We start from the raw sequence: 24711 nt of genomic DNA on the forward strand, positions 1-24711 counted from the left end.
TTTTCATCTCACCATGTGTCCTTTTTTCCCTAGTGTGTGGTGACATTCATGGACAGTTCTTTGACCTGATGAAATTGTTTGAAGTTGGAGGATCACCTAGTAACACACGCTACCTCTTTCTGGGTGACTATGTGGACAGAGGCTATTTCAGTATAGAGGTAAAAATTAAACTGGATACATTGGAACGATCATATTGTCTTTTTTTTAGAAATTTGCTTTCCATTCTTCAGCAGAAGAAATTAAAATGAGAACACTGGCAGAATTTGTAAACTTCATTACTTTCAGTATTAAAGTGTTAGAGAAATGTTTTCATTTGTATAAGAAAGATCTATTCCTTCTTGTAGCTTCTATATGTAGTAGACATATAGAAAGCTATATTAACCCAGCTTTGCAGATAAGTTAAATGCTTACCAACCTTTCCTCTGAAGATAATGTATAGGCTGTGTGTAAATGACATAAATTGCTATTCACCCTAAACAGGGTTTGAATTAGCAGATCTTCATTATAAAACCATAAGTTGCTGGGCTACAATTTGCTTTTAGATTAACTTCCAATGCTAAATAAGCAGGCATTTAGCATATTGTAGGAATAATTTTTTATATTATTGCACATAGTAAGCAGTTAACAAATGTTCATTAAAGAAAAAAATGATTAAAGTTAATGAATTTAATGGAAACTCACAATTAAATATATTTTGAAAATTGAATGATGAGAAAAAATGATTATAATTAAAACAAAGTAGGGGCACCTGGGTGGCTCTGTTGGTTAAGCATCCCAAATCTTGATTTCGGCTCAGGTCATGATCTCAGGGTTGTGAGGTCAAGCCCCATGTTGGGCTCCATACTGGGTATAGAGCCTGCTTGGGGTTCTCTCTCTCCCTCTCCCTTTGCTCCTCCCACTGCTCTCTCTCTCAAATAAATAAATAAATCTTTACAAAAAGAATTAAAGTGTAAACTACTGTGTATAAAAGATAAAACTATTTTAGAACCTAATGCAAAGACTTGAGTACAGTGGAACCAAAGCACGTTCATATTTAATGTCCATTGATTTAGCTACACATGCTTGGCAAATAAAAGAGAAGTAACTTTTGAATAGTGCAGGTAATTAAATTTATAATGTGCCCAGAATAAGCATGAGATGAGAAATTGAGTCTGCATGATGTTCTTGTAGTCTTGAGTTCTGGTTCTCCCTCATTGTGTGATAGTCTCACTGTACTTAGTGTGTTTCTGGTGGTTAAAGGTTTATTGTTTGTGCAGCATCACTCCTAGATCCAAGTCAGCTATCTTACCTAGTGCTCATTCAAAGAAGCAGCAGTTCTATAGCTGCAGAAAAATATACAAGAGAAATGGGTTGTCCTCTTTAGTTAGATGGGTTGTCTAAATTCATGGATCAGAAAAGTTCAGTGTTACCTGCCAGTGCCTCAAAGTAATTTAGTGTCATCTATGAGGACAAAAATTAGTGGTAGAAGCTAAGAAAATAATCATGTTTCCCTGCTGCTCAGTAAATTTCCAAGGTCTCTAAGTAGGTACTTGGATGGGTGGAGATGATACCTGCAGACTGTATCATTGAAATGTTTCTCTATTCCAAGTAACCTAAGTGTCCATCAGTAGATGAATGGATAAAGAAAGTGTGGTCTGTATACATATATACTGGATATAATAGAATATTACTCTGACATAAAAGAGAATGAAATGTGGTCCTTTGCAATAACATGGATGGACCTAGAGGATATTATGCTAAGTGAAATAAGACAAAGATAAATACTATATGATTTCACTTATATGTGGAATCTACAAAACAAAACAAATGAACAAACAAAACAGAAGTGGACTTATAAACACAGAGAACAACCCGGTGGTTGCCAGAGGGGGCAGGATGTAGGGAGTTGCATAAAATAGGTAGAGAGGATTAAGAGGTACAGAGTTCCAGTTGTAAGATAAATAAGTCACAGGGATGAAATGTACATCACAGAAAATATAGTCAATAGTACTGTAATAACTTTGTAGGTGACAGGTAATAACTACATTTATTGTGGTGAGCATTGCATATTGTATAGAATTGTTGAATCACTATGTTGTACACCAGAAACTAATATAATATTGTATATCAACTATAGTTCAATAAATAAAATAAAAAGGGAAGCAAACATAGCCTAAAAAAGAAAAGCTTCCTAATTCCTGTTCACATCATGTTTCAGTAGCCAGTCAAATGTATGGATGTTTGAAAGACACATTGAATATTTACTTTTTTGTGTATTTTTTAGCATGAAGACGTTTTAGAGGATGAAGAAAATACAGAACTTACTGAATTTTTAATTTGACATTATATTTAATGAAACAACTTCTTAAAAAGATAATATTGTACCAAATCATCTTCGGATTGTTAACTCACACATTTACAGATAGTTTCAATGCATCAGTATATTCAATCAAGCACACACTGAAAAAATCCATGATTTTTGTACACATATACTATATTCAGAATATTTTCTGTTAATGTATTTTTTCCTTACTCATCAACAAATGTTTCCTGATTGCCGACTTTATGGTAGGCTCTGAGGATAAAATAATGAATAAGATTCATGCTTTCTATTTTTTGTTTGTTTTCTTTTTAAGATTCATGCTTTCAGGGCATCTGGGTGGCTCAGTCAGTTAAGCGTCCGACTCTTGATTTCCGCTCAGGTCATGGTCTCAGGGTCATGAGATCGAGCCCTGAGTGGCTGCATGCTCAGTGGGGAGTATGTTTGGGATTCTGTCTTTCCCTCTGCCCCTCCATCCCCTGCACTCCCCCCCCATGCTCACATACTCTCTCTCTAAAATAAATAATGAATAAATCTTTAAAAAAAGATTTATGCTTTCTATAGGAGCTGACAGTCTATTAGAAAAGATGCACTTAGGAACAGAACTTTCAGTATAGTACAAAAGTGTTGACTTAATTTTCTGCAGTATTCTTCATATTAGGACCTAGCATAGTGCCTGACACATAGGAGACACTCAAAATCAGTATTTGCCGAATGAGTGGATGTTAATAAATCATAGTTTATATTTGGCTTTATCTTCTTATTTGATGTTTCACTAACTTAAAGGGTTTTTCTGGAATAGCTTAAGAGATAAATGGATCAAAACTTTAAAGTGACAATGCTGTTTTATACCAATTTTAAACTAAACATCAGGGTATATGTAGTCTTAGTTGGAAGTCACTTATAAACTACTAAGTTTATAAACTTCTGTAGGCAACAGCTTAGTCCAACATGATACAAGTATATACTTGAGCAATTTTTTTATCAGTGTCCTTGATAAGCATGAGTATGTTTTTGTCAAATGAATGAAAATAGGTAATAGAGTCCTTATTACATTTTGTTGTTGTTGTAAATAGTTCATTTTTGTAGAAAAATTGGGAAATGTAGAATCTAAGAAAACAAAAACTTTTATAAGTCAGGTATAATCAGTGTTAACATCTTGTATTTTCTTTTTTTTTTTTTAAGATTTTTAATTTTTTTAAAGTAATCTCTACACCCAATGTGGGGCTCGAACTCACAACCCTGAGACCAAGAGTTGCATGCTCCACTGACTAAGCCAGTGAGGCGCCCCAACATCTTGTATTTTCTTGCAGTCTTTTTTCTTCTTTTACATTTGCATATATCTTTTTTAAAGAAAATTGAAATCATTTTGTACCTTTCCTTTTTGTAGTCTTTTTCCCCCCCCACTCAGCATTGTATTGAAAGCACTTTTCTCTGTTACAAAAATTTCTCCAAAATTGTGGTTAATGGTAAAAATACCATAATTTACTTCACCATTCTCCTATTGTTGGATAATTAGGTTTGTAGCAGGTACTGCTTGTTGTCCATCTTTTCTCTCCTTCCTTACTATCAAAATCCCTATTTTGTTCAGATAAATTAGATTGGGGGTTCAGAGAGAACCTTTGATTTCAGGAAGGGAGGCCCTTAACCCAGCCTCAGGGAATGAATTCTCATTGGTGTGAGCTTTTTTGATGTGAATGTGCATGCACACACATGCACTTTGGAACATTTGTTTCCAGATGAAAAGACTCTTGCAAGGTGAAAGCTTTTGAGCCCCTATTTCACTATGTCATTTCAAATGTGGGTGTGTGTACTGTAGCAGCCATTTTGTGACCCTGAGGAGGTGCTAAGGATGAAAAGCAAACCTCCTGTGAATTACAGATCAAAGAGGCAGAGAGGACATTGTTTCCTGGTGACAATACTGAGCTGGTACACTAAACCTGGACATCTTACCTCCAGACTTCTTGTTTCTTCATAAGATACTTAAAAGGTCTTTAGGGCTTAAGCAATAGTTAATTGGATATTTATCACTTGTATCACAAGTGGTCCTTTTCTAGTTATTTCCATTCTGCATATTGCTGCAATTAATATCTTTCTGAATACATTTTTAATAGCATTTCTAATATTTCCTTAGGTCAGATTCTTATAAGTAAAAGAAGTGGATGAGAGACTGAATATTTTAAAGACTTTTGATACATTTGGCCTAGTTGTTTTTACAGAACCTTATTTCACTTTATTTTCTTTCTATACTTAATAACTTCTCTTTCCTTGAGCCTATATGAGAAAATCAAGACATGATGATTTTTTTCATGCCCAGAGCAAGCATTGATCTTTCCTGAAGCAATGTGGGCTTTGATTAGTACACCAGGGACTGATCCAGATGTCACTGATAAAACACAATAGTAAAGTTTCACTTATTCCTGAGCTTTTTGTTGTTCCTTCTTCGTTTGTATATATTATAAACTACTTGCTCTGAGGTCGGGGAAGCTAAATTTAGTTTCTTTTAATTGATTTTACAGTAAGAGAAAGGGTTAAAGGGAACCTTTTCATCATAGGATATGTTATACTACATGTACAGGCATCACCAAAGAGAAAATGTTATCAGATGTCTAGGGATTATAGATGTTATCCAATGATCAATTGTTGATGTGTTGACATGTTGACAACTAATGAATAATTGTTGACATACAGAAAGGATTGTTGAAGTGGAGTACAAATTCTGTTCACAGAAATAAAAAGTGAGTTTTGAGTGTCTGAACAGATCTGATAATCATGAGCCTATAATTGAATTGTACAGATAATTGTGCAATTGCATCCTGATATATAAGGAAATAAAACTTGAGATTAGAGGCCAAGAAGTATATCAACCAAATTACACTGAAGTATGGATATGAATTGTGCTTTTATATATCTCATTACTTCAAAAAGGTGAGTCTTTTCAGGAGTCAGAAACAAAGACCTAGATAAATCAAAAGATATATCATGTTCTTGGCTGGGAAATGTAATAGAGAAAAAAGAGAAAGTGCTTTCTAAGTTTATATATGAATTTAATGTCCTTTTTTTGAGTATAGTTAATACACAATGTTATATTAGTTTCAGGTGTACAACATAGTGATTCAACAAGTTTATGTTATGCTATGCTCACCACAAGTGTAGCTACCATACAGGGCTATTACAATACCATTGACTGTTCCCTATGCTGTATCTCTTATTTCTGTGACTTATTCATTCCATAACTAGAAGCCTATACCTCCTACTCCCTTTCACCCATTTTGTCAGTCCCCCCCCCACCTCCCCTCTGGCAACCATCGGTTTGTTCTCTGTACTTATAGGTCTGATTCTGCTTTTTGTATGTTTGTTTATTTATTCCTGTGCTTTGTGTTAGATTCCACACATAAGTGAAATCATATGGTATTTGTTTTTCTCAGCCTGACTTATTTCATTTAGAATTTACTGTACTTTTTCTTTGGAATATTCTGTGCAAGTTGATACATCAAAAACAAAAGTCAACCAAAAAAAAGAAAAAAGTCTATCTGTATGTGTCTGCATATTTTTTTTTTTTTAAAGATTTTATTTATTTATTTGACAGAGAGAGACACAGCGAGAGAGGGAACACAAGCAGGGGGAGTGGGAGAGGGAGAAGCAGGCTCCCCACAGAGCAGGGAGCCCAATGCGGGACTCGATCCCAGGACCCCGGGATCATGACCTGAGCCGAAGGCAGTCGCTCAACCAACTGAGCCACCCAGGCGCCCAGTGTCTGCATATTTAAGTTTCATGTTTGTTTTGCAGTGTCTGTCTCGAAATGTACGTATATTTTGATCCAGCAGTTCCATTTTTGAGAAATACTGCAGATGTACACATAATTATGAATGAATAGTTTGTCACAATACTTGAGAGATCCTACTGATATTTAATGAGCTGGATCCAGGGAAATACACATCATCCAATAGGCAGGAAACTCCTAAGCAACAAAGAATCATGTTTTTCAAATTGCCAGTAGTACTTCTGTTGAGAAATACTGTTAAATTCTGGGGATGGAGATGAACAAGCAAAGCCAAGTCCTATACTGTATTTTCTATTGAAAGGGACAGCATCGTGTATTTGTTTATGCCTGTGAAAATCAAATCAGGGTAAGGGGCTAAAAGAGCGTCAAGGTTAGCTAATTTAGATGGAGATTAGGGAAGGCTGATTTGAGGAGGAGGTAACCTGTGAATAGAAACTTGAATGACCTGAGAGAATGAGCCATGCCTCTGTGGTGGGGGGTGGGGGAGGGGTGAGTACATTCCAGCAGAGGACATATCAAGTATAAAAGCTCTGAGGTTGAAGCAAGCCTAATGCAGTCCATGAATAGTAACAAGCCCAGTTTGGCTAGACAGAATAATGAGTAAGGGGAAGTTGTAGGCGATGTATCAGAGAGATAGGCAGGGGTTAGATGATGTCAGGCCTTACAAACCGTAGTAAGGAGTTTGGGTGTTATTCTGAATGTGGTAGGAAGCTATTGGAGATTGTTTGTTTTGAGCTAGGGAATGACATATTCACATTTATGTTTTAAAACAGTCACTCGGAGGGCACCTGGGGTGGGTCATTTGGTTAAGCATCTGACTCTTGATTTCGGCTCAGGTCATGATCTCAGGGTTATGAGATCCAGCTGAGCCCCATGTCAGGCTCCTGTGGGGTATGGAGCCTGCTTAAGATTCTCTCTCTCCTTCTGCCCCTCCCCCTCCCTCTCTAAAACAAACAAAACAAAACAGTTACTCTGGCTATTTTTTGATAAACTGAATGGAAGCCTAAGAGTGGGTACAGGGAGGCCAGTTAGGAATCTAATCCAGTAAGCATGGGCAGGAGATGTTGGTGACTTAGATTAGGCTTATTGAGAAGCACCTGGATTTTGAATTTTAAAGTCTTTTTTGGGAGGTGGGAAAATCCCAGTTGAATTAATCAAGCTCTTCAGGTCATGACACATTTATTACTAGTCATTGCAAAGTCCGTCTCTAATTTTTTTTCTTATCTGTGAACTCTATTTTTTTCTCCCTCTTGCCATTATATATGTTTCTGTTATGTTTAGTACCTCAGAATACATATAATACATTACATTAGTTTTTTAATATGTAAGGTTTTGGTGGATAAAGTATTTTAATTTTACATAAGTATTATGGTGCTATTCAGTGGTCCTCAAACTTTAGCATGCATCATAATTTCCTGGAGCAGTTGCTCAAAAACAGATTGCTGGGCCCCACCCCAGAATTTTTTTTTTTAAGATTTTATTTATTTATTTGAGAGAGAGAGAGTGCGTGCGCACGCATGGGGGCGGGGAGGGTCAGAGGAAGAAGCAGACTCCCTGCAGAGCAGGGAGCCCGATCCCGGGACTCCAGGATCATGACCTGAGCCGAAGGCAGTCGCTTAACCAACTGAGCCACCCAGGTGCCCTACCCCAGAATTTCTGATTCACTAGATCTGAGATAGAGTCTGAAAATCTCTATTTCTGAAAAGTTGCCAAGTGATGCCCGTGTACCACATTTCAGATGAATGTGACCACACTGAGAACCACTGCTGTAGCTTTGTTTCTGTTGATTTGGATGTTTTCACTTATCATGATGTTTTTAAGATCCATCCAGGTTGCTGCCTCTCAGTCATTACTTTCTGCCTGCTGTATAGTATTCCAGAGTATACATCTATGACATTTTAGTTATTTATTCTCAACGTTGGACACCTAGGTTGCCTGCAGTTTCTTTCTATAGTGAACGTTGCTATGATGAATATTCTTATATAAATCCACTGATGTTCCCATGTTTTAGTTTCTCTGTGGTTTATGAACAAGAGTGGAATTGCCAAGGAAAAGGGTATATTATCTTCATTCTTGAACTGACAATCACAGGTTCCTCTTCAGCATAGCTGTACCCATCTATATGCCTACCTGTAGCACCTAAGAGTTCATATTTCCTTACAGCCCTCTCTCCAGAACTTGGTTTTATCTCATTTTCTAATATTTACCAAATGATGGGTTTAAAATAGTATGTTATTGTTTCAATTGGTATTTCTCCAATTACTAATGAAATCGAGCGTCTCATATGTTAGCCATTCCACTCTTACAATCACTGTTAGGAGTTTCTGTATGACGTTTAAGATAAAGATTAGGCATTTACAAGCATATTTCCATATCTGTTTTTAAAAAGTAAATGTACTTGTCAATGTGTATTGCCCTTTAAGTGCTGCTTTATCTGGGTCCCACAGATTTTGATATGTATGGTTTTTATTATCATTTAGTATTTTCTATTTTAAGAATTCTCTTTAACCCTAGGACAATGAAGTAGTATGTTTTTTGTTTCCAGTCATGTGGGATTTTTTTTTTTTTAGTGTTAGTATTTTGTTACTGATTCTATTTAATTTAATTAGAGACCATAACCTGAATGATATTCATTCCTTGGAATTTTTTGAGACTCCCTTTCTGATGAGGTACCTGGTAGATTTTTGTGACTTTTTTTTTTAAGTAATCTCTATACCCAACATGGGGCTTGAACTCACAACCCCAAGATCAAGAGTTGCATGTTCTACCAGCTGAGCCAGCCATATGCCCCTTTGTGGCTATCTTGTATATACTTGAAAATAATGCATTCTCTGTTGAACTGTTCCCTGTAACTCTCATTATTTTTGTCTGCTTGAACTAGGAGTTACTTTTGAGTGTGTCAAAATTGCCAACTACAGTTATTGATTATCTGATTCTTACCATAGTCCTGTCAATTGTTGCTTGTGTTTTGAGACTGTGTGTGAGATATGTATATTTTATGATTAGTATATATGATCGATCATTATTTGCAGGTTCTGTATTTGCATATATACTTTCCTGCTAAAATTGATTTGTAGTCCCAAAATCAATACACATAGTGATTTTTTTTTTTTTTTAAAGATTTTATTTATTTGACAGAGAGAGACACAGCGACAGAGGGAACACAAGCAGGGTAAGTGGGAGAGGGAGAAGCAGGCTTCCCACAGAGCAGGGAGCCCGATGTGGGGCTTGATCCCAGGACCCTGGGCTCATGACCTGAGCCGAAGACAGACGCTCAATGACTGAGCCACCCAGGCGCCCCAATACACATAGTGATTTTGAGGTCGTAGGCCCTCTCAGCAGGAGCTAGGAAATATATATAAGCATACTAACCTGCACATGTACCCACATTTTTATTTGTTTCTGTATCTATCTGTATATACCCTAAAAAGAGTAAGTTTTGATTCCAGTCCAACATCACAAGATTCAGTCTAGTCTTCCTCCTTTCCTACTCCCATTATCTACAATACATTCACTTGTCTGTTCAATCCTATTATACCCATAAAATACATATGTAACAGCCAATTCATACTGTGAAAACATATTGTGTTTGTGTACATTTCTCTATGTCTTTAGCCTTGTAGTGTGCAGTCAAAATGCTATTTTCCAAAGTTACTTGGGTTAGTTCTTTTTTCCCCATACCCTTCTTTGTTGCTTTGTTATCTATTTATAATACAGTTAGGTTTATTACTGTTGGTATTCTATTTGGGGTTTCTTTCACATGCTGGTTGATTTAATTATTTATTTTGAGGGGCACGTGTAAAACATTACTGTTGTTCTAGAAGTCAAAGCTATCCAAAAGGTTATCCTTTGAGAAGTATTGCTCCCTCCTCAACCCCCCTTAACTGTTCCCGGTGCCCCCTTCTTTCCACCCCTTTCCTTTGTGCCCATTGTAGGTAACTTTAGTTTCTCATTTATCCTTCCTATATTTCTTCTGCACAAATGAGTAAATACATGTGTATTTCTTACTTCCCTTCTTTATTACAGAAACAGTAGCATACTCTTTTGCACTTTGCTTTTTTCACTTCACAGTATATTCTGAAAATTGTTCCAGTCAGTTTATAGAGATCTTTCTCTCTCTTTTTTTTTTTTTCCATAGCTTTATGGTACTTTATTGTGTGAGTGTGTCATAATTTGCTCAACCTTCTGTCCTATGTATGGTCGTTAAGGTTGTTTCCAAAATTTTGCTGTTAGAAGCAATACTGCAACTTTGTGCATATGATTTTCTTATTGTTGGAGGTGTATCTTCAGGGTAGATCAAAAGTTAAATGAATATGTAGTTTTATCAGTTTTTGCCAAATTTTTTTACTGTACAAATTATTTGTATATAGTCAAATTTATCCATCTTTTTTTAAAAAAGATTTTATTTATTTGAGAGAGGGAGAGAGACTGAGCGGTGGGGAGGGGCAGAGGGAGAGAGAGAGAGAGAGAAGCAGGCTCCCCGCTGAGCAGGGAGCCTGATGTGGGGCTTGATCCCAGGACCTGGAGATCATGACCTGAGTCGAAGGCAGGCATGCTTAACCGACTGAACCACCCCGGCACTCCTCACTATTCTTTCTTACAGAACTTAACATGGTTTCATTTTGATACAGTTAGCTCCCTTGTTCATTTGTCATTTATTATGTGTTATGTAGGTTATGGATCTGATTTTTTTTGAAATGGCACCAGTTGTCCCAGAGACATTTATTAAGAAGTCCATCATTGGGGTGCCTGGGTGACTCAGTCGGTTAAGTGGCTGCCTTTGGCTCAGGTCATGATCTCAGGGTTCTGGGATCAAGCCCCACATCGGGCTCCCTGCTCAGTGGGGAGCCTGCTTCTCCCTCTCCTTCTGCCTGCTGCTCTGTCTACTTGTGCTCTCTCTCTCTGTGTGTCAAATAAATAAATAAAATCTTAAAAAAAAAAAAGCCCATCATTAGGAGCACCTAGTGGCTCAGTCAGTTAAGCATCTGACCTCAGCTCTGGTCATGCTCTCAGGGTCATGGGATTGTGGGACAGTGTGGAGCCCCACATTGGGCTCCCTGCTCGGTAGGGAGTTGGCTTGTCCCTCTGCCCCTTCCGCTGCTTGTGTGCACTCTCTCTCTCAAATAAATAAATAAAATCTTAAGAAAAAAAAGGAAGTCCATCATTACTCCTAGTGATTTAGGATGCTACCTTTCTTATATACCAAAATTCTGTATGTACTTGAATTAATTTCTGGACTAGTTTATTCCACTGGTATATTTATCTATGTATGTGCCAGTACTACTGTTTTAATTATAGAAGCTTTATAGTATCTTTTAATGTCTAGTAGGACTAGTTCCCCCTCCCCATATAGTTCTCTTTTTTCAGTGTTTTTTTCTTGGCTGTTCTTGCATGTTTATTTTTCCATAGAAATTTTAGTATCAACTTGTCTAACTCCATAAAATAGCTTGTTGGTATTTTTATTGGAATTGCAATGATTTTATAAATTAGGAAGAACTAATGCTGAATCATCCTATCTAAGAACAAGGAGTGTTTTTCCATTTGTTCTTGCCTACTTTTGTGTCTTTCAGGAGGGTTTTAAATTTTTCTTGGTATTAATTTTGCACATTTCTTTCTAAATTTATTCCTATATGCTTAATCTTCTTTGATGCTACTATAAATGGAGTTTTCTCTACCATGTGTCCTATTTATTGTTTGTGCATATGAAGGCTATTGATTTTGAATATTAATTTTATATCCTGCCATTTTACTGAGTTCTTTTATTATTTGAGTTAGTTTTATCATTGATTTTTTTTTCCTAGGGTTTTTCAGATATACTATTATTATATCATTTTCTTTTTTTTTTTTTAAAGATTTTATTTAATTGACAGAGAGACAGAGCGAGAGAGGGAACACAAGCAGGGGGAGTGGGAGAGGGAGAAGCAGGTTTCCCACGGAGCAGGGAGCCCGATGTGGGGCTCGATCCCAGGACCCTGGGATCCTGACCTGAGCCGAAGGCAGACACTTAACGACTGAGCCACCCACGGGCCCCCTTTACCCATTCTTAAACCTCTAATTAATTTCTCTTGTCTAATTCAATTAGTTAATACCTCTAGTACAGTGTTGAATAGATAGTGGATATCCTTGCCTCGTTCCTTATTTTAGTGGAAATGTCTCTGGTGTTTCTTTATTAAATAAAACAGACTTTAGAACTAAGGGGTATGTGTGTATATATGTGGGTGGCTTTGTCACAGAGTGCTAGATATTTGGATAGAACATGGGAATAAAAATTAAGGAGAGGTATGTATGAAGCCTCCTTACTGTCTGTCAGATTCTAGGGCAACAGCATGTCACATTCAAAAAGCTAGAAGGTTTCATATTTCAATTGGGAATAGCAATGAGATATGGCATTATAGCAAGTCATTTGAATTCCTATAAATTGTCTTTATGTGTTATCATGGTCACATATAAAAATTTATCCTTATATATGTCTTACAGTGTGTGCTGTTTTTATGGAGTTTAAAGATTAATCATCCCAAAACAGTGTTTTTGCTTCGAGGAAATCATGAATGCAGACATCTTACAGAATATTTCACCTTCAAACAGGAATGTAAGTATAATCACTTTTCCGGAACTTTTTTTTTTTTAAAGTAAACTCTGCCCCTAATGTGGGGCTTAAACTTATAGCTCTGAGATCAAGAGTCATATGCTCTACTGACTGAGCCAGCCAGGCACTTCCATTACTTTTTTAGTTACCCTGTTGTCAGTCCCACAATGAATCAAACATAAACAGAAAAGAAACTAATGGAACTCAAATGCTTCCTGTTGTTTATTTTCTGGTAAGAACCAAGATTCTACCTTTTAAGACATTTATTCTGAAAATAACTATTGTGGTTTCCCCCTTTGTATATTAAAGTAATACATTTGGGGTATTTGAAAACATAGAAAAGTTCAAAGAAGATAAAAGTTGTCAAAAAAAAAAAAAAGTTGTCCATAGTCACATCACTTAAAAATAACTATTATCTCACTATTTGAGAGAGTCTTCTTTTCTGTATATGTAAAAGTCTATCAGGAAAAAAGAAGAAAAGAAAAAAAGAAGGGGAAAAAAAAAAGCCTATCATGAAATAGTTCAAATGCATATATATCTGTACATATTTTCAAAATAAAATTGGGCTATTATATGCACTGCTTAATAAATTGCTCTTTTCACTTTATGTAATAACATTTTTCTGTACCGTTAAATATTTTTGAACATGATTTTAAAATGTTATTTTAATATTTTTAAAGTATCCCATCTTATGAATGCACTATCATGTAGCCAATTTAGTAATAACTGTATGACATTTCTGTTTCCAACTATAAATAATACTGTAATAGTAAAAAAGCTTATTATTAAAGGTAAAATTTTTGAAAGTCAGAATGTTGCTGTTTGAAAAACAAACAAACAAACAAAAAACCTCACAAAGGGATGCCTGGGTGGCTCAGTCGGTTAGGCGTCTGCCTTCAGCTCAGGTCATGACCCCAGGGTCCTGGGATCGAGTTCCGCATTGGGCTCCTTGCTTGGCAGGGAGTCTGCTTCTCCCTCTGCTGCTCCTCCTGCTTGTGCTCACTCTCACTATGTCAAATAACTAAATAAAATCTTTAAAAAAAAAAACCCTCACAGATTTCTTTGACCAGAATCTAGGTACCTACAATTGGCTCTTACTTAACATTCAATGTGATGGTAATGTATTGGGCTTGTTTGAGAGAACTTACCCCAGGGCATTTGCACTTAGTGTTTCCCACATAGCTATCCGTTCGTAAGATCTACATCCTTACTTCATTCATATCGTCTGAGAGACTTTCTTCCTTGGTTGCTTTTTCTAAATTAAATGTCTCATCATTTTACTCTCATACCCTGCTTTAAAAAAAAAAAAAAAATCTAACAACACCTTAAATTTTTATGTTTTTATATAGATATTTATATTTTAAAAATACGTTTGTTTATTTTTCTCTCTTACCATAATTTAAGTTCCATGACAGCAGGGACATGTTTTATCCACTGTTGTTTTTCTAGAACAGTATCTAATAACTCATAGGAGATGCTTAAAAATATTGGTTGAATTAATTTGTTGAATGAATGATCATCTAGGATTTGTAATTTGGCACAAATTCTCAGAAGACAATTACTAAGTCAGAGGGCATGAACATTTTAAAGGCTTTTGATACATACTCTAACTAGCCCTCTAAAAAAATTATGTATCAATTCATACTTTAAGGAATTTTTGTCTTTTTATATAAAGTGGAAGGAAAATATTGAAATAAAACCCACAAAATTTTAACCTTTGATTTCTAAAATGTTACCGTATTCTTTATAAAATAAGGAAGCTCAACTAAATTCTTGGGTATTGTTGGGGCATCTGGGTGGCTCAGTCAGTTAAGCGTCTGCCTTCGGCTCAGGTCATGATCCCAGGGTCTTGGGATTGAGTCCTGAATCAGGCTGTCTGCTCAGTGGGGAGACTCCTTCTCCCTCTCCCCCTGCTCCTCCCCTTCCTTATGCTTTCTCTTACTCTCCCACTCTCTATCAAATAAATAAATAAAATCTTTAAAAAATAAATAAATTCTTGGGTATTGTCTGGCTCTAAAATCTACCTCTTTCTCCAAATAATACTGAATATATACAAATGCTTTAATGTCATGTAATTGATGGTTTGATCATGGATTTTACTTTGTGTCCTATTCAGATTTCTCTTCAGATTATTATCTTGGAGGAATATATCATAAAATATTTAAAGTTTTATTCCCAAAAGAATATTCAAAGTTGAAAAAAACAACTTTTAAATTTGTTTTCTGAGGCTCAAGAGTTTATCCAATCCTTCTCCCCCAAATCCCTTTACTTATAGGTAGATTACAACTTGATAGTGTTCCATATGCTGATAGTAACTCTTGTTATTGTAGCTTCCTACACTGGAGTTGGCAGTTGTAATAACAGCCTTTCTCCTATTAGATCCTGAAAGGAAAGGTCGTTTTTATTACAAAAAATTTTAGAGTATGAACACTTAAAAAAATTCCACTGGCAGAACAGTCAGCTACAAGTGGGCAAGATACAGATCATTTCAGCCCTTGGGACTTAGAATGAACCGTTCAAATCAGTAGGTAATATGCAGGAAATTAAAAAAAAAATTAGATCTGTTGGTGAGTGTTTAAATTGGTATAAGGTATTTCAAGAGCAATTTTGGAATGTCTGTAAAAATTTTTGACCCAGCCATTTGGCTGCTTCTAGGAATTTTCATGCAGGTTATATACGGTTTTTAATGCTATATAACAAATCACCACAAATTTAGCTGTTTGAAACAATACATTTATTATCTCACAGTTACTATAGGTCAGAAGTCCAGGCAGAGTGTGGCTGAATTCTCTGCTCAGGGTCTCCCTGAGCTGAAATCCAGGTGTCACCAAGGCTGCAGCTCTCACCTGGAGCTTGGGGTCTTTTCTAAGCTTACCAGTTATTGGCAGCCCTTATGACCTTAGGGTTAATGTTCATTGTTTTCCTGCTAGCTGTTGGCTAGGGACTGCCCTCAGCTTCCAGAGATTGCTTGCAGTTCTTTGCTCCCACAGGCAGTTCACAGTATCCATGTTTGCTTTCTTCCAGGCAGCCCAAATGCACCTCTCTGCCTTCCTCTTCCCTGATCAGCCAGCTGGGGAAAACCCTTTGCTTTTCAAAGGCTCACCTGATTAGGTTTGGGCCCACCTAGAAGAATCTCCCTTTTGCCCTAACGATATATAATCATGGGAGGCTCAACATATTCACAAATTCCACCCACTGAAAGTGGGCATAGATTATACAATGCTGTAGGTCATTGCTGGTCATTTTAGAATTCTGCTTACCATTCTGTATTCTTGCAAAAAGACAATAGGATATAGATGTATAAGGATGTATGATAACAATTATAGTGTTAATTGTAATAGCAAAAAAAGAAAACAAAGAAAAAAGATAATTTAAATATCAAAAAGGGACTGCTTAAATAATACATTTAAAAAATGTATTAATACATTTTCAAAAATGGAATACTAGGCAGCTGTTGAAAGATCAAGGTGGGCCTAGATGTACTAATATGGAGAGATGTTCAAATACTTGGTTAGGTGATAGAAGCCATTTGCAGAACATGTATAATATGATCTCCTTTGTAAATTAAAAATATATAATGTGCAGAAAATTGAAAACAGTAATTACCTGTGGGGAGTTGGGTCAGCAGGACTTGTACTTTTAATTTTATATCTTCCTGTGGTACTGCTGCAGTTATCTTTTATCACCACCATGTACTCCTATTATAATAAATTTTTAAACTGGTAACTTCAAAATCACCTGAATGGACCCCAAGCATTTAAGAGGCTTTTTAAAGCACCCCAGAATAATTGTGCTGCATGATGCTGGTTTAGAACAACTGCTCCAGAGGCTTGGAAAGTATCTACTATTTGTCATCTGAGAACCACTTCATGAAATAGTTTAAAAATTGGAAATATTTTGCATTGTTTTTATAAGGCAAATATGGGGATATTACTCATTACACTTCCTTTTCTTTACCTAGGAAAATTAAATAATGCATATCAAGCAGTTGACAAAGGCCCTGGAACAATCAGTATTTAGCAGTAAATAAGTCATAAGAAAGCTGCCTATGGATGCCTCTGTTGTGCATTAAAGGTCAGGTTTTTTTAGGTAACATTTTTATTCAGTTCTTCCTCTGTTTTCTCAGAGTTTCTTTTTTGACTAGTAAAAATTGGTTCAGACTATTTTTAGAAGATGGAACAATAGGTTCTGGGAAACATTTTAAGGGTTTCATTTGCACAGAATTGCTTATCTTAGGTTTTTATTTGCTTTTCACATGTTTTAATTTGTTAAACCAGGTTTCTTTCTTTTTTTCTTCAGAGATACTCCTGTTTCATTCTAATGCTGCATCTGAAATGTGAATAAATCTTGGAACAAGCACAGAAATACAATTTCACATTTTATTCTTATGAGCAAAGAGCACGTGTGCTGCTTTGCATGGATGTTTTCACTGTTAAGCTGATCTCTCTTCAAGGGCCACCGTGGCTTTTAGAATCAGCACCTTACAATTACTGCTAAGTGATGCTTCATTCCAGATTGTGCAGCTGCAGTCTTGTGACTATTTCTAAGGGTGGCAGGTGGAGGTTGTTCTTTTTTTTACATAAATTCTTTTTTTAAAAAAAGATTTTTTTATTTATTCATTTGACAGAGAGAGAGCACAAGCAGGTAGAGTAGCAGGGAGAGGGAGAAGCAGGCTCCCCACTGAGCAAGGACCCCGATGCGGGGCTCAGTCCCAGGACCCCGGGATCATTACCCGAGCCGAAGGCAGTTGCTTAACGAACTGAGCCACCCAGGTGCCCCTTTTTTACATAAATTCTTAAATTGCTTTACATTATAGTTATTTTTAATATTCCTTTCAAACCCAGAGATAATATGATAGCAAAGAAAAATAGAACAGTTAACTTTTGACATATCATTTATCTTTGCAAAAACATTGCTTTACTGTTGTATACTTGGAAAGTAAACCTAGTACTTTTATGATTCCATCCCATAGCTCTGGGTCCAAATTTCTAAAGTAAATTAATTGTTTCCATGAGCCATTTTTTGATGTTTAATTAAATAGCTTACTGACAGGTTCTGGAAACTCCTGTAATTTTGCTAATGAAAACAGTATTGTTATGACAGGTTTATTTTTTAAAAATAAGTATTGCTTGTCGTATTAATGCCTACAGTATTATTTGTAGTAGTAAGAGATTAGTGTGGTTAGATTGTGGTATATCCATAAAGTGAACTACTGTGTAGACGTAAAAAATTAATTACAAAGCTCTTCATATAAAGATGTGGCATGATCTCCAACATATGTTAAGTACAAAAAGCAAATGTAAAACAGTGTATATATGCTACCATTTAGGTAAAAAACAAAAGGATGTTTTGAAAAGAGAATAAATGTACATATCTGCATGTGTATGCATAGGGTATCTTTGTAAAGACCTCCAGAAAACTAGTAATACTGGTGGCTGCAGGGGGTGGGTGGGAGGAGTAGGGGTTTGTAGACCTGTATAACTTTTTACAGCTTTTGTATTTTGAACCATGTAAATGTATTTTTTTTTTTAATAATGAAAGCAAATGTAAATGAAGATAAGTATATAATCAGTGGCTAGACCAGGTCATGGTTTCTAGCAAATAGTGTTGACTCTCAAAATTACCTTTAAAGAATATTGTTGAAATTCTGTTTTGTTAATGTTGCATTACTGATACTGGTTAGAACTTGTATCATCAGTGTGATCCTGTGATTGAGGTACATTTTCCTTTGTTATGGAAATTATTGTTTTATGGGATAAAGCTTAAAATTTCTCATGAAAATAAAACACTGAGTCAGCTAATTTAACCTTTGGGAATTATATATTTGGCTCTTTAGATTCTCCTATTAAATATTTAATTTGAAATAATGATTGGGAGGAGAATTGCATGGTATTAAGAGCATGAACAGGTTCAATTTTCAGTCTTGCCACTTACTAGCTTGTGACTTCAGGCAAGTAGGCCCAATTTCTTCAGCTTTTTAATGGAGATAGTAACAGTACTTATAGGGTTTCTGTGAAGATAAAATAAGGTAATTTCATTAGTTAACACATAGTACCTACTGTGTGCCAGACGTTATTCAAAGCATTTTACATATATGAATTCATTTAATCTTCACAGCATCCTTGTAATATAGGTATGTATTGTCATTATGCCCATTTTATAGATGAGGAAATCAAAGCACAGAGAGCTAAGCAATTTGTGCTGAGTATCACAGCTAGTAAGCCAAGCTTCAGATCCAGGCAGTCAGGTTCCAGACTCCATTCTCTTGATCACCATGCTGTGGGGAACACTTAACTCACTGATGGCACAGATACATTGTGAGCCTTCAACAAATTTCAATAATAAAGCTAATATAATAAATATTACTATACAAAGTTATATAATTCATCAGAGAAAATACAGATAAACTAAGTCAAGGAAGAATATAGATATCTTCAGCCTAACCCCTCAGAAAGTAAATATGTTGGTATTTATATACCTATTCATATACTTCAAGAAAATAAAAATTTTGTAAACTATTTTGGTCATGTGTTAATATAACATTAACTTCTTTTTTTTTTTTTTTTAAGATTTTATTTATTTATTTGACAGACACAGCAAGAGAGGGAACACAAGCAGGGGGAGTGGGAGAGGGAGAAGCAGGCTTCCCGCTGAGCAGAGAGCCCGAAGCGGGACTTGATCCCAGGACCCTGGGATCATGACCTGAGCCGAAGGCAGATGCTTAACAACTGAGCCTTCTTTATGCTTAGCTTGATTCATAACCTCCTGGTTTTTTAAAAATTTTATGAATTTTTTTATTTTAATTCCAGTATAGTTAACACGTAGTGTTATATTAGTTCCAGATGTACAATATAGTGATTCAACAATTCTATGCATTACTCAGTGCTCATCATGATAAGTGTACTTTTAATCCCCATCACCTATTTCACCCATCCCCCCACTCACCTCTCCTCTAGTAACCATCAGTTTGTTCTCTATAGGTAAGAGTCTGTTTCTTGGTTTCTCTCTTTCTCTCTTTTTAATTTTTTTTAAAGATTTTATTTGAGATAGAGCACGAGCGGGGGGTGGGGTGGGGAGGAGGGGCAGAGTGGGAGGGAGAAGCAGGCTGTCCACTGAGGATCATGACCTGAGCCCAAATCAAGAGTCGACGCCACTTAACCGACTGAACCACCTAGCCACCCCCCAAACAGCAATGTTACTCAGCCATAAAATGAATGAAAACTCTTGCTGTTCGTTATAACATGGATAGACCCAGGGGATATATTATATTAAGTGAGATAAGTCAGAGAAAGACAAATACCATATGATTTCACTTATATGTGGAATCTGAAAAACAAAACAAAAACAGAAACAGACTCAAATACGTAGAACAAATACGGTTGCTGGAGGGGAAACAGGTGGGAGAATGGACTAAATGGGTTAAGGTGCTTAAAAGGCACAAACTTCCAATTAGAAAATAAATAAGTCACAAGGATGAAAAGTATGACATAGGGTATATAGTCAATAGTATTGTAATAACTATATGGTAAGGATGGTAACTACACTTATGGTGAACAATACGTAATGTATACACAATCCATTGTTGAATCAATATATTGTACTGAAACTAATATGACATTGCATGTCAATTATACTTGAATTAAAAAAACAAAACAAAACTCCTTCCTATATCTAAGCTAAAGACTCTTACAGAGGAATTTTTTATTGACATTGGCAACAGAGGGAACTCTGGCTCCAAGGATTTTCAGGAGAAAAAGTTAATCACTGGCCACAAACAAAAGGAGTTGGGTTTTTGTTTTTGCTTTTGTTTTTTACTTTTTTCCTCATATAGACTTTATGGCCAATATGGATCTACTTTTGCAATAGCCAAAATTTATAGTGTTCAAATAAAAAGCAGAATATAAGGTTGTAATTGTAAGGAGATGCAAAGATGCATAAGGCATGGCTCTTATTAACTTGGTTGTCCTAATAGAGTTAGCATATGTTGTGAAATAGATGATCTTAACTGCGGTCACGGTAATACAAAATGCTCTGAAGTTTTTAGAGGAACCCACAGACTCCCTTAATGCCCTCAAATCTTGGCAATAAAGAGATCCTCACATTCAGGAATGTAAAGTCTTATAACTCAGATATGGTTCCCTTCATCTATACCTACCCTTTAGGAATGTCTCTCCAGACATTTCTGCCGTCCATGTTCTGTACTCTGGCCCGAATCTGGACCATTACCCTTCACTTTATTCTCCAAAGCCTTGCCAAGACCAGGTTCTGATCCTTAAACACATCTTTTCTAAAAGCTTGGAAATTACAAGGGAAGTAAACACAGAAATAATTATCAACTAGATAATCTGATTCACTTGCTGTGGCTTTGTTCTCTAGGTCCTGTAGGCTTGTCTCATCTTCACAGAATTTTGGAAGAGAAGGAGCTCATAGTTCTGTAGGGCTGCCTGCCTTTACGACCTCTGGCCTTCTCTACCAACAGGCACCTCCAGGCTTGACTTTCTGAAATCCAAGGCCAAGGAAGAAGAAAATATTCCCTTTCTTTTTAAACTAAAACCATCTTCAGCTTTCCATCTCTTACTTCATGACAGATTCTTTCTGGATAATTGTGGAGACCCCACCCTCTGCCCACTGGAATGTTTCCTTGTTCTTTAACCCCAAAATACAATTCATAAAGATGAACATTTATTTTTATTTATTTATTTGAGAGAGACAGACAGAGGGAGAGTGAGAGGGAAAAGCAGACTCCCTGCTGAGCAGGGAGCCCGATGTAGGACTGGATCCCAGAATCCTGAGGTCATGACCTGAGCCGAAGGCAGACATTTAACTGATTGAGCCACCTAGGTGCCCCAGAGATGAACATTTTTATATAAAATGGAATTGGAACAAAATTTGCTAAAAGATCTTAAAAATCATAGCAAAAGAGTATTGATATTTTCTTGATTACTCTTAAAACTTCAGTTTCCATTTATATATCTTCAGTACCCCCCGGGGAGTCTTTTAGTCGGAACAAAATATTCAGGCTTACAAGATTACCATGGGCCATATTGGCATTTATCTACTTAGAAGGATACAGTCCAGACATGGCTGCAGCTCCAGGCATCCCTTTTCAGTGGAGTAGTCCTCATGGGAGTGGGTATAGCAGTCCGAAGGTTTTCTGCCTCCCTCTCCCCGTCCAAGTCACAGTTCAGGTGCAGGGAAACTACCCATGTTGGGCAGATCAGGGAGCCACTGTGGCTTAGAAGCCTCAGGTAGCACAATTGCCAATATTGCCTGTAAAAGCTTTATTGGTATAGATTCCAGGATCCCACAGGGACCTACCTTGAGTCATTGCACTCAGGAGTACAAAGCTATAGCTACCAGGTAATTGAGTAATTTTTAACATAAGCAATGTTGCCTAATAACACAGCTGACATTCACCTTATCAGGTTTCGAAGGCAACAGAGCTAGAAAGTTAATCCAGCGTCACATTTGTCTTTAGAGGAGATTTTGTTTACCTTTTATCCACAACTTTTCAAGAATATTTTTATAAAGATGATTGTTTTCAAATTTGCCTGAAATAAATGGCTTTGAAGTAGCTTCATAATTTTCTGTCCAATATCCTTTTTCATATATGATAAATTTTAGCTTTTCTTCCTTTGACTGTTTTTCTTTTTTTGATAGGTCGAATCAAATATTCTGAACAGGTGTATGATGCGTGTATGGAAACATTTGACTGTCTTCCTCTTGCTGCCCTCTTAAACCAGCAGTTTCTGTGTGTACATGGAGGGATGTCACCTGAAATTACTAGTTTAGATGACATTAAGAAAGTAAGTAATCTCTCAGTAGTCTCATGGAGTATATGTATTTTTAGTTTTATTTTTTACTGTAGTCAACTAATATGCCTCTATTGCTGAAAATTTTTAAATACAGATAATCAGAAGTAAGAAAGTGGAAATCACCTGTGGTCTCATTATTGGGAGACAACCACTGTTAACATTTTGCTAAATATCTTCCAGAAAATTCCTGTAAATTTTAATGAAATCTGTACTTTCACCTTTCATCCCTGTCCTGCAATGAATTGTGTAACCTTGACCAAACCACTTAACTTAATCACATTTTCTTTTTTTTTTTTTTTAAGATTTTATTTATTTGACATAGAGAGAGACAGTGAGAAAGGGAACACAAGCAGGGGGAAGTGGGAGAGAGAGAAGCAGGCTTCCGGCAGAGCAGGGAGCCCAGTGCGGGCCTCGATCCCAGGACCCCGGGATCATGACCTGAGCTGAAGGCAGACGCTCAACAACTGAGCCACCCAGGCACCCCTTAATCACATTTTCTTCTCTGAGAAATGAGAAAGTTAGAATGGATGGTCTGAGGACTTCCAGCTCTGAAATTCATTGACTTTGACATTTTTTATTTTATTTTTTAAAGATTTTATTTATTTATTTGAGAGAGAGAGAAAGAGACAGAGCACATGAGAGGGGGGAGGGTCAGAGGGAGAAGCAGACTCCCTGCTGAGCAGGGAGCCCAATGTGGGACTCCATCCAGGGACTCCAAGATCATGACCTGAGCCGAAGGCAGTCGCTTAACCAACTGAGCCACCCAGGCGCCCTGACTTTGACATTTTAGATGATAGAGTTTAATTGCTACACTGTGTGAGTTGGTGATTATTATTTTCAGGATTTTCTATAGAGATGATCAATCTTTTTTCACGTCTGTTGTTCTACGTTATCATCTTTTCTCTACCTTTGTATTCTACTTGTCTCATGTAGATACTGAAATTAAAGATTTTTCTGTTTATAAAACTTTTCTCTGAATTAAAGTTACTCTCCTCAGGGTGAGAGGGTATGCCTACATTTCTGCTGCCTTATGGTCTTTAAAATAACCAGAATTTCTCTTTTACATTGTTAAGTCTTGAATTTTGCAATTCTGAATCACTTGTATTAAAAACCTCCCCTTTCACTTAGTAGAAGTCCTCAGCTATCTTAGTTACTGGTTTTGCCTTGGTTTTTATGCTACTAACCAAAGCAGCAATGACTCAAGGCTTAAATTAATAACTTACATTGAAATGCCTGCATATAGAATGGAAAGGATGAAAGTCCTTTACAAAATAAAACTAGAAATCTCCATTGGAATGAGGTAGACAATGAACAGAACAATTGTAAAACCTTTCCTGCCCTGATGGTAATGTTAGCTCACCTAGGCAGTTGAAATGAACTTTACATAGTCTTTCTCAATAATAGTATATCTCCATAGTGGTTGATTTCACATTTGAATTAGATGAGTACTGCTTTTAAAACTAGGATGTAGGGGCGCCTGGGTGGCTCAGTCGTTAAGCGTCTGCCTTTGGCTCAGGTCATGATCCCAGAGTCCTGGGATCCAGCCCTGCATCGGGCTCCCTGCTCTGCTGGAAGCCTGCTTCTCCCTCTCCCACTCCCCCTGCTTGTGTTCCCTCTCTCGCTGTGTCTCTCTCTGTCAAATAAATAAAATCTTAAAAAAAAACAAACAAACTAGGATGTAAAGCAGTCCTTTTCTACAGTATGGTTAGATAACAGGGATATTTATACAAATTTATTTCAAAAAAATAATAAAAATTGTGTATCCAAATTTGTTAAATACTCATTTTCTTCCTAAAGGAAAAATTCTTTATGGGGCTTGCTGCTTTTTCTCCTAATACATTCTTGTTGGTGGGAGGGTTTTGTTTTGTTTTGTTTTTGACCCATACCAGTTTCCAAAAGTTCCTTTTGCCTTCATGATTTTTCTTCTTTTGGCTTTTGTGTGTTTTCTAGTTAGACAGGTTTAAAGAACCTCCAGCCTTTGGGCCAGTGTGTGACCTGCTTTGGTCTGATCCTTCAGAGGATTATGGTAATGAAAAGACCTTGGAGCACTATACCCACAACACTGTCCGAGGGTGCTCTTATTTTTACAGGTAAGCTAATCCTCAAAGTTATAAATTAGGAAAGGCAATTGTAATATGTATCATCAAATTATTTGTAAGTACTTTATATCCCTAATTTTTGTAATATAAAGACTTTTGTATAATTTTTTGATTAATAGAAGGCAGAA

The 24711-nt window shown here is 36.5% G+C and overlaps 1 protein-coding gene across 4 annotated transcripts in view; it reads left to right on the top strand.

Moving 5' to 3' along the window:
- The window catches only part of PPP3CC (protein phosphatase 3 catalytic subunit gamma), a 97786-nt gene that overhangs the window by 41728 nt on the left and 31347 nt on the right, over positions 1 to 24711 (top strand). For all 4 annotated transcript variants that reach the window (XM_021699023.2, XM_044912840.1, XM_021699024.2 and 1 more), the window contains exons 3-6: positions 34 to 158; positions 12561 to 12672; positions 22330 to 22475; positions 24435 to 24574. In XM_021699023.2, coding sequence (XP_021554698.1) covers positions 34 to 158; positions 12561 to 12672; positions 22330 to 22475; positions 24435 to 24574 — 523 coding nt within the window. The remainder of the gene's footprint in view (positions 1 to 33; positions 159 to 12560; positions 12673 to 22329; positions 22476 to 24434; positions 24575 to 24711) is intronic.

The sequence above is a fragment of the Neomonachus schauinslandi genome, chromosome 2 (genome assembly GCF_002201575.2).
Source record: "Neomonachus schauinslandi chromosome 2, ASM220157v2, whole genome shotgun sequence".
NCBI classification, from domain to species: Eukaryota; Metazoa; Chordata; class Mammalia; order Carnivora; family Phocidae; genus Neomonachus; species Neomonachus schauinslandi.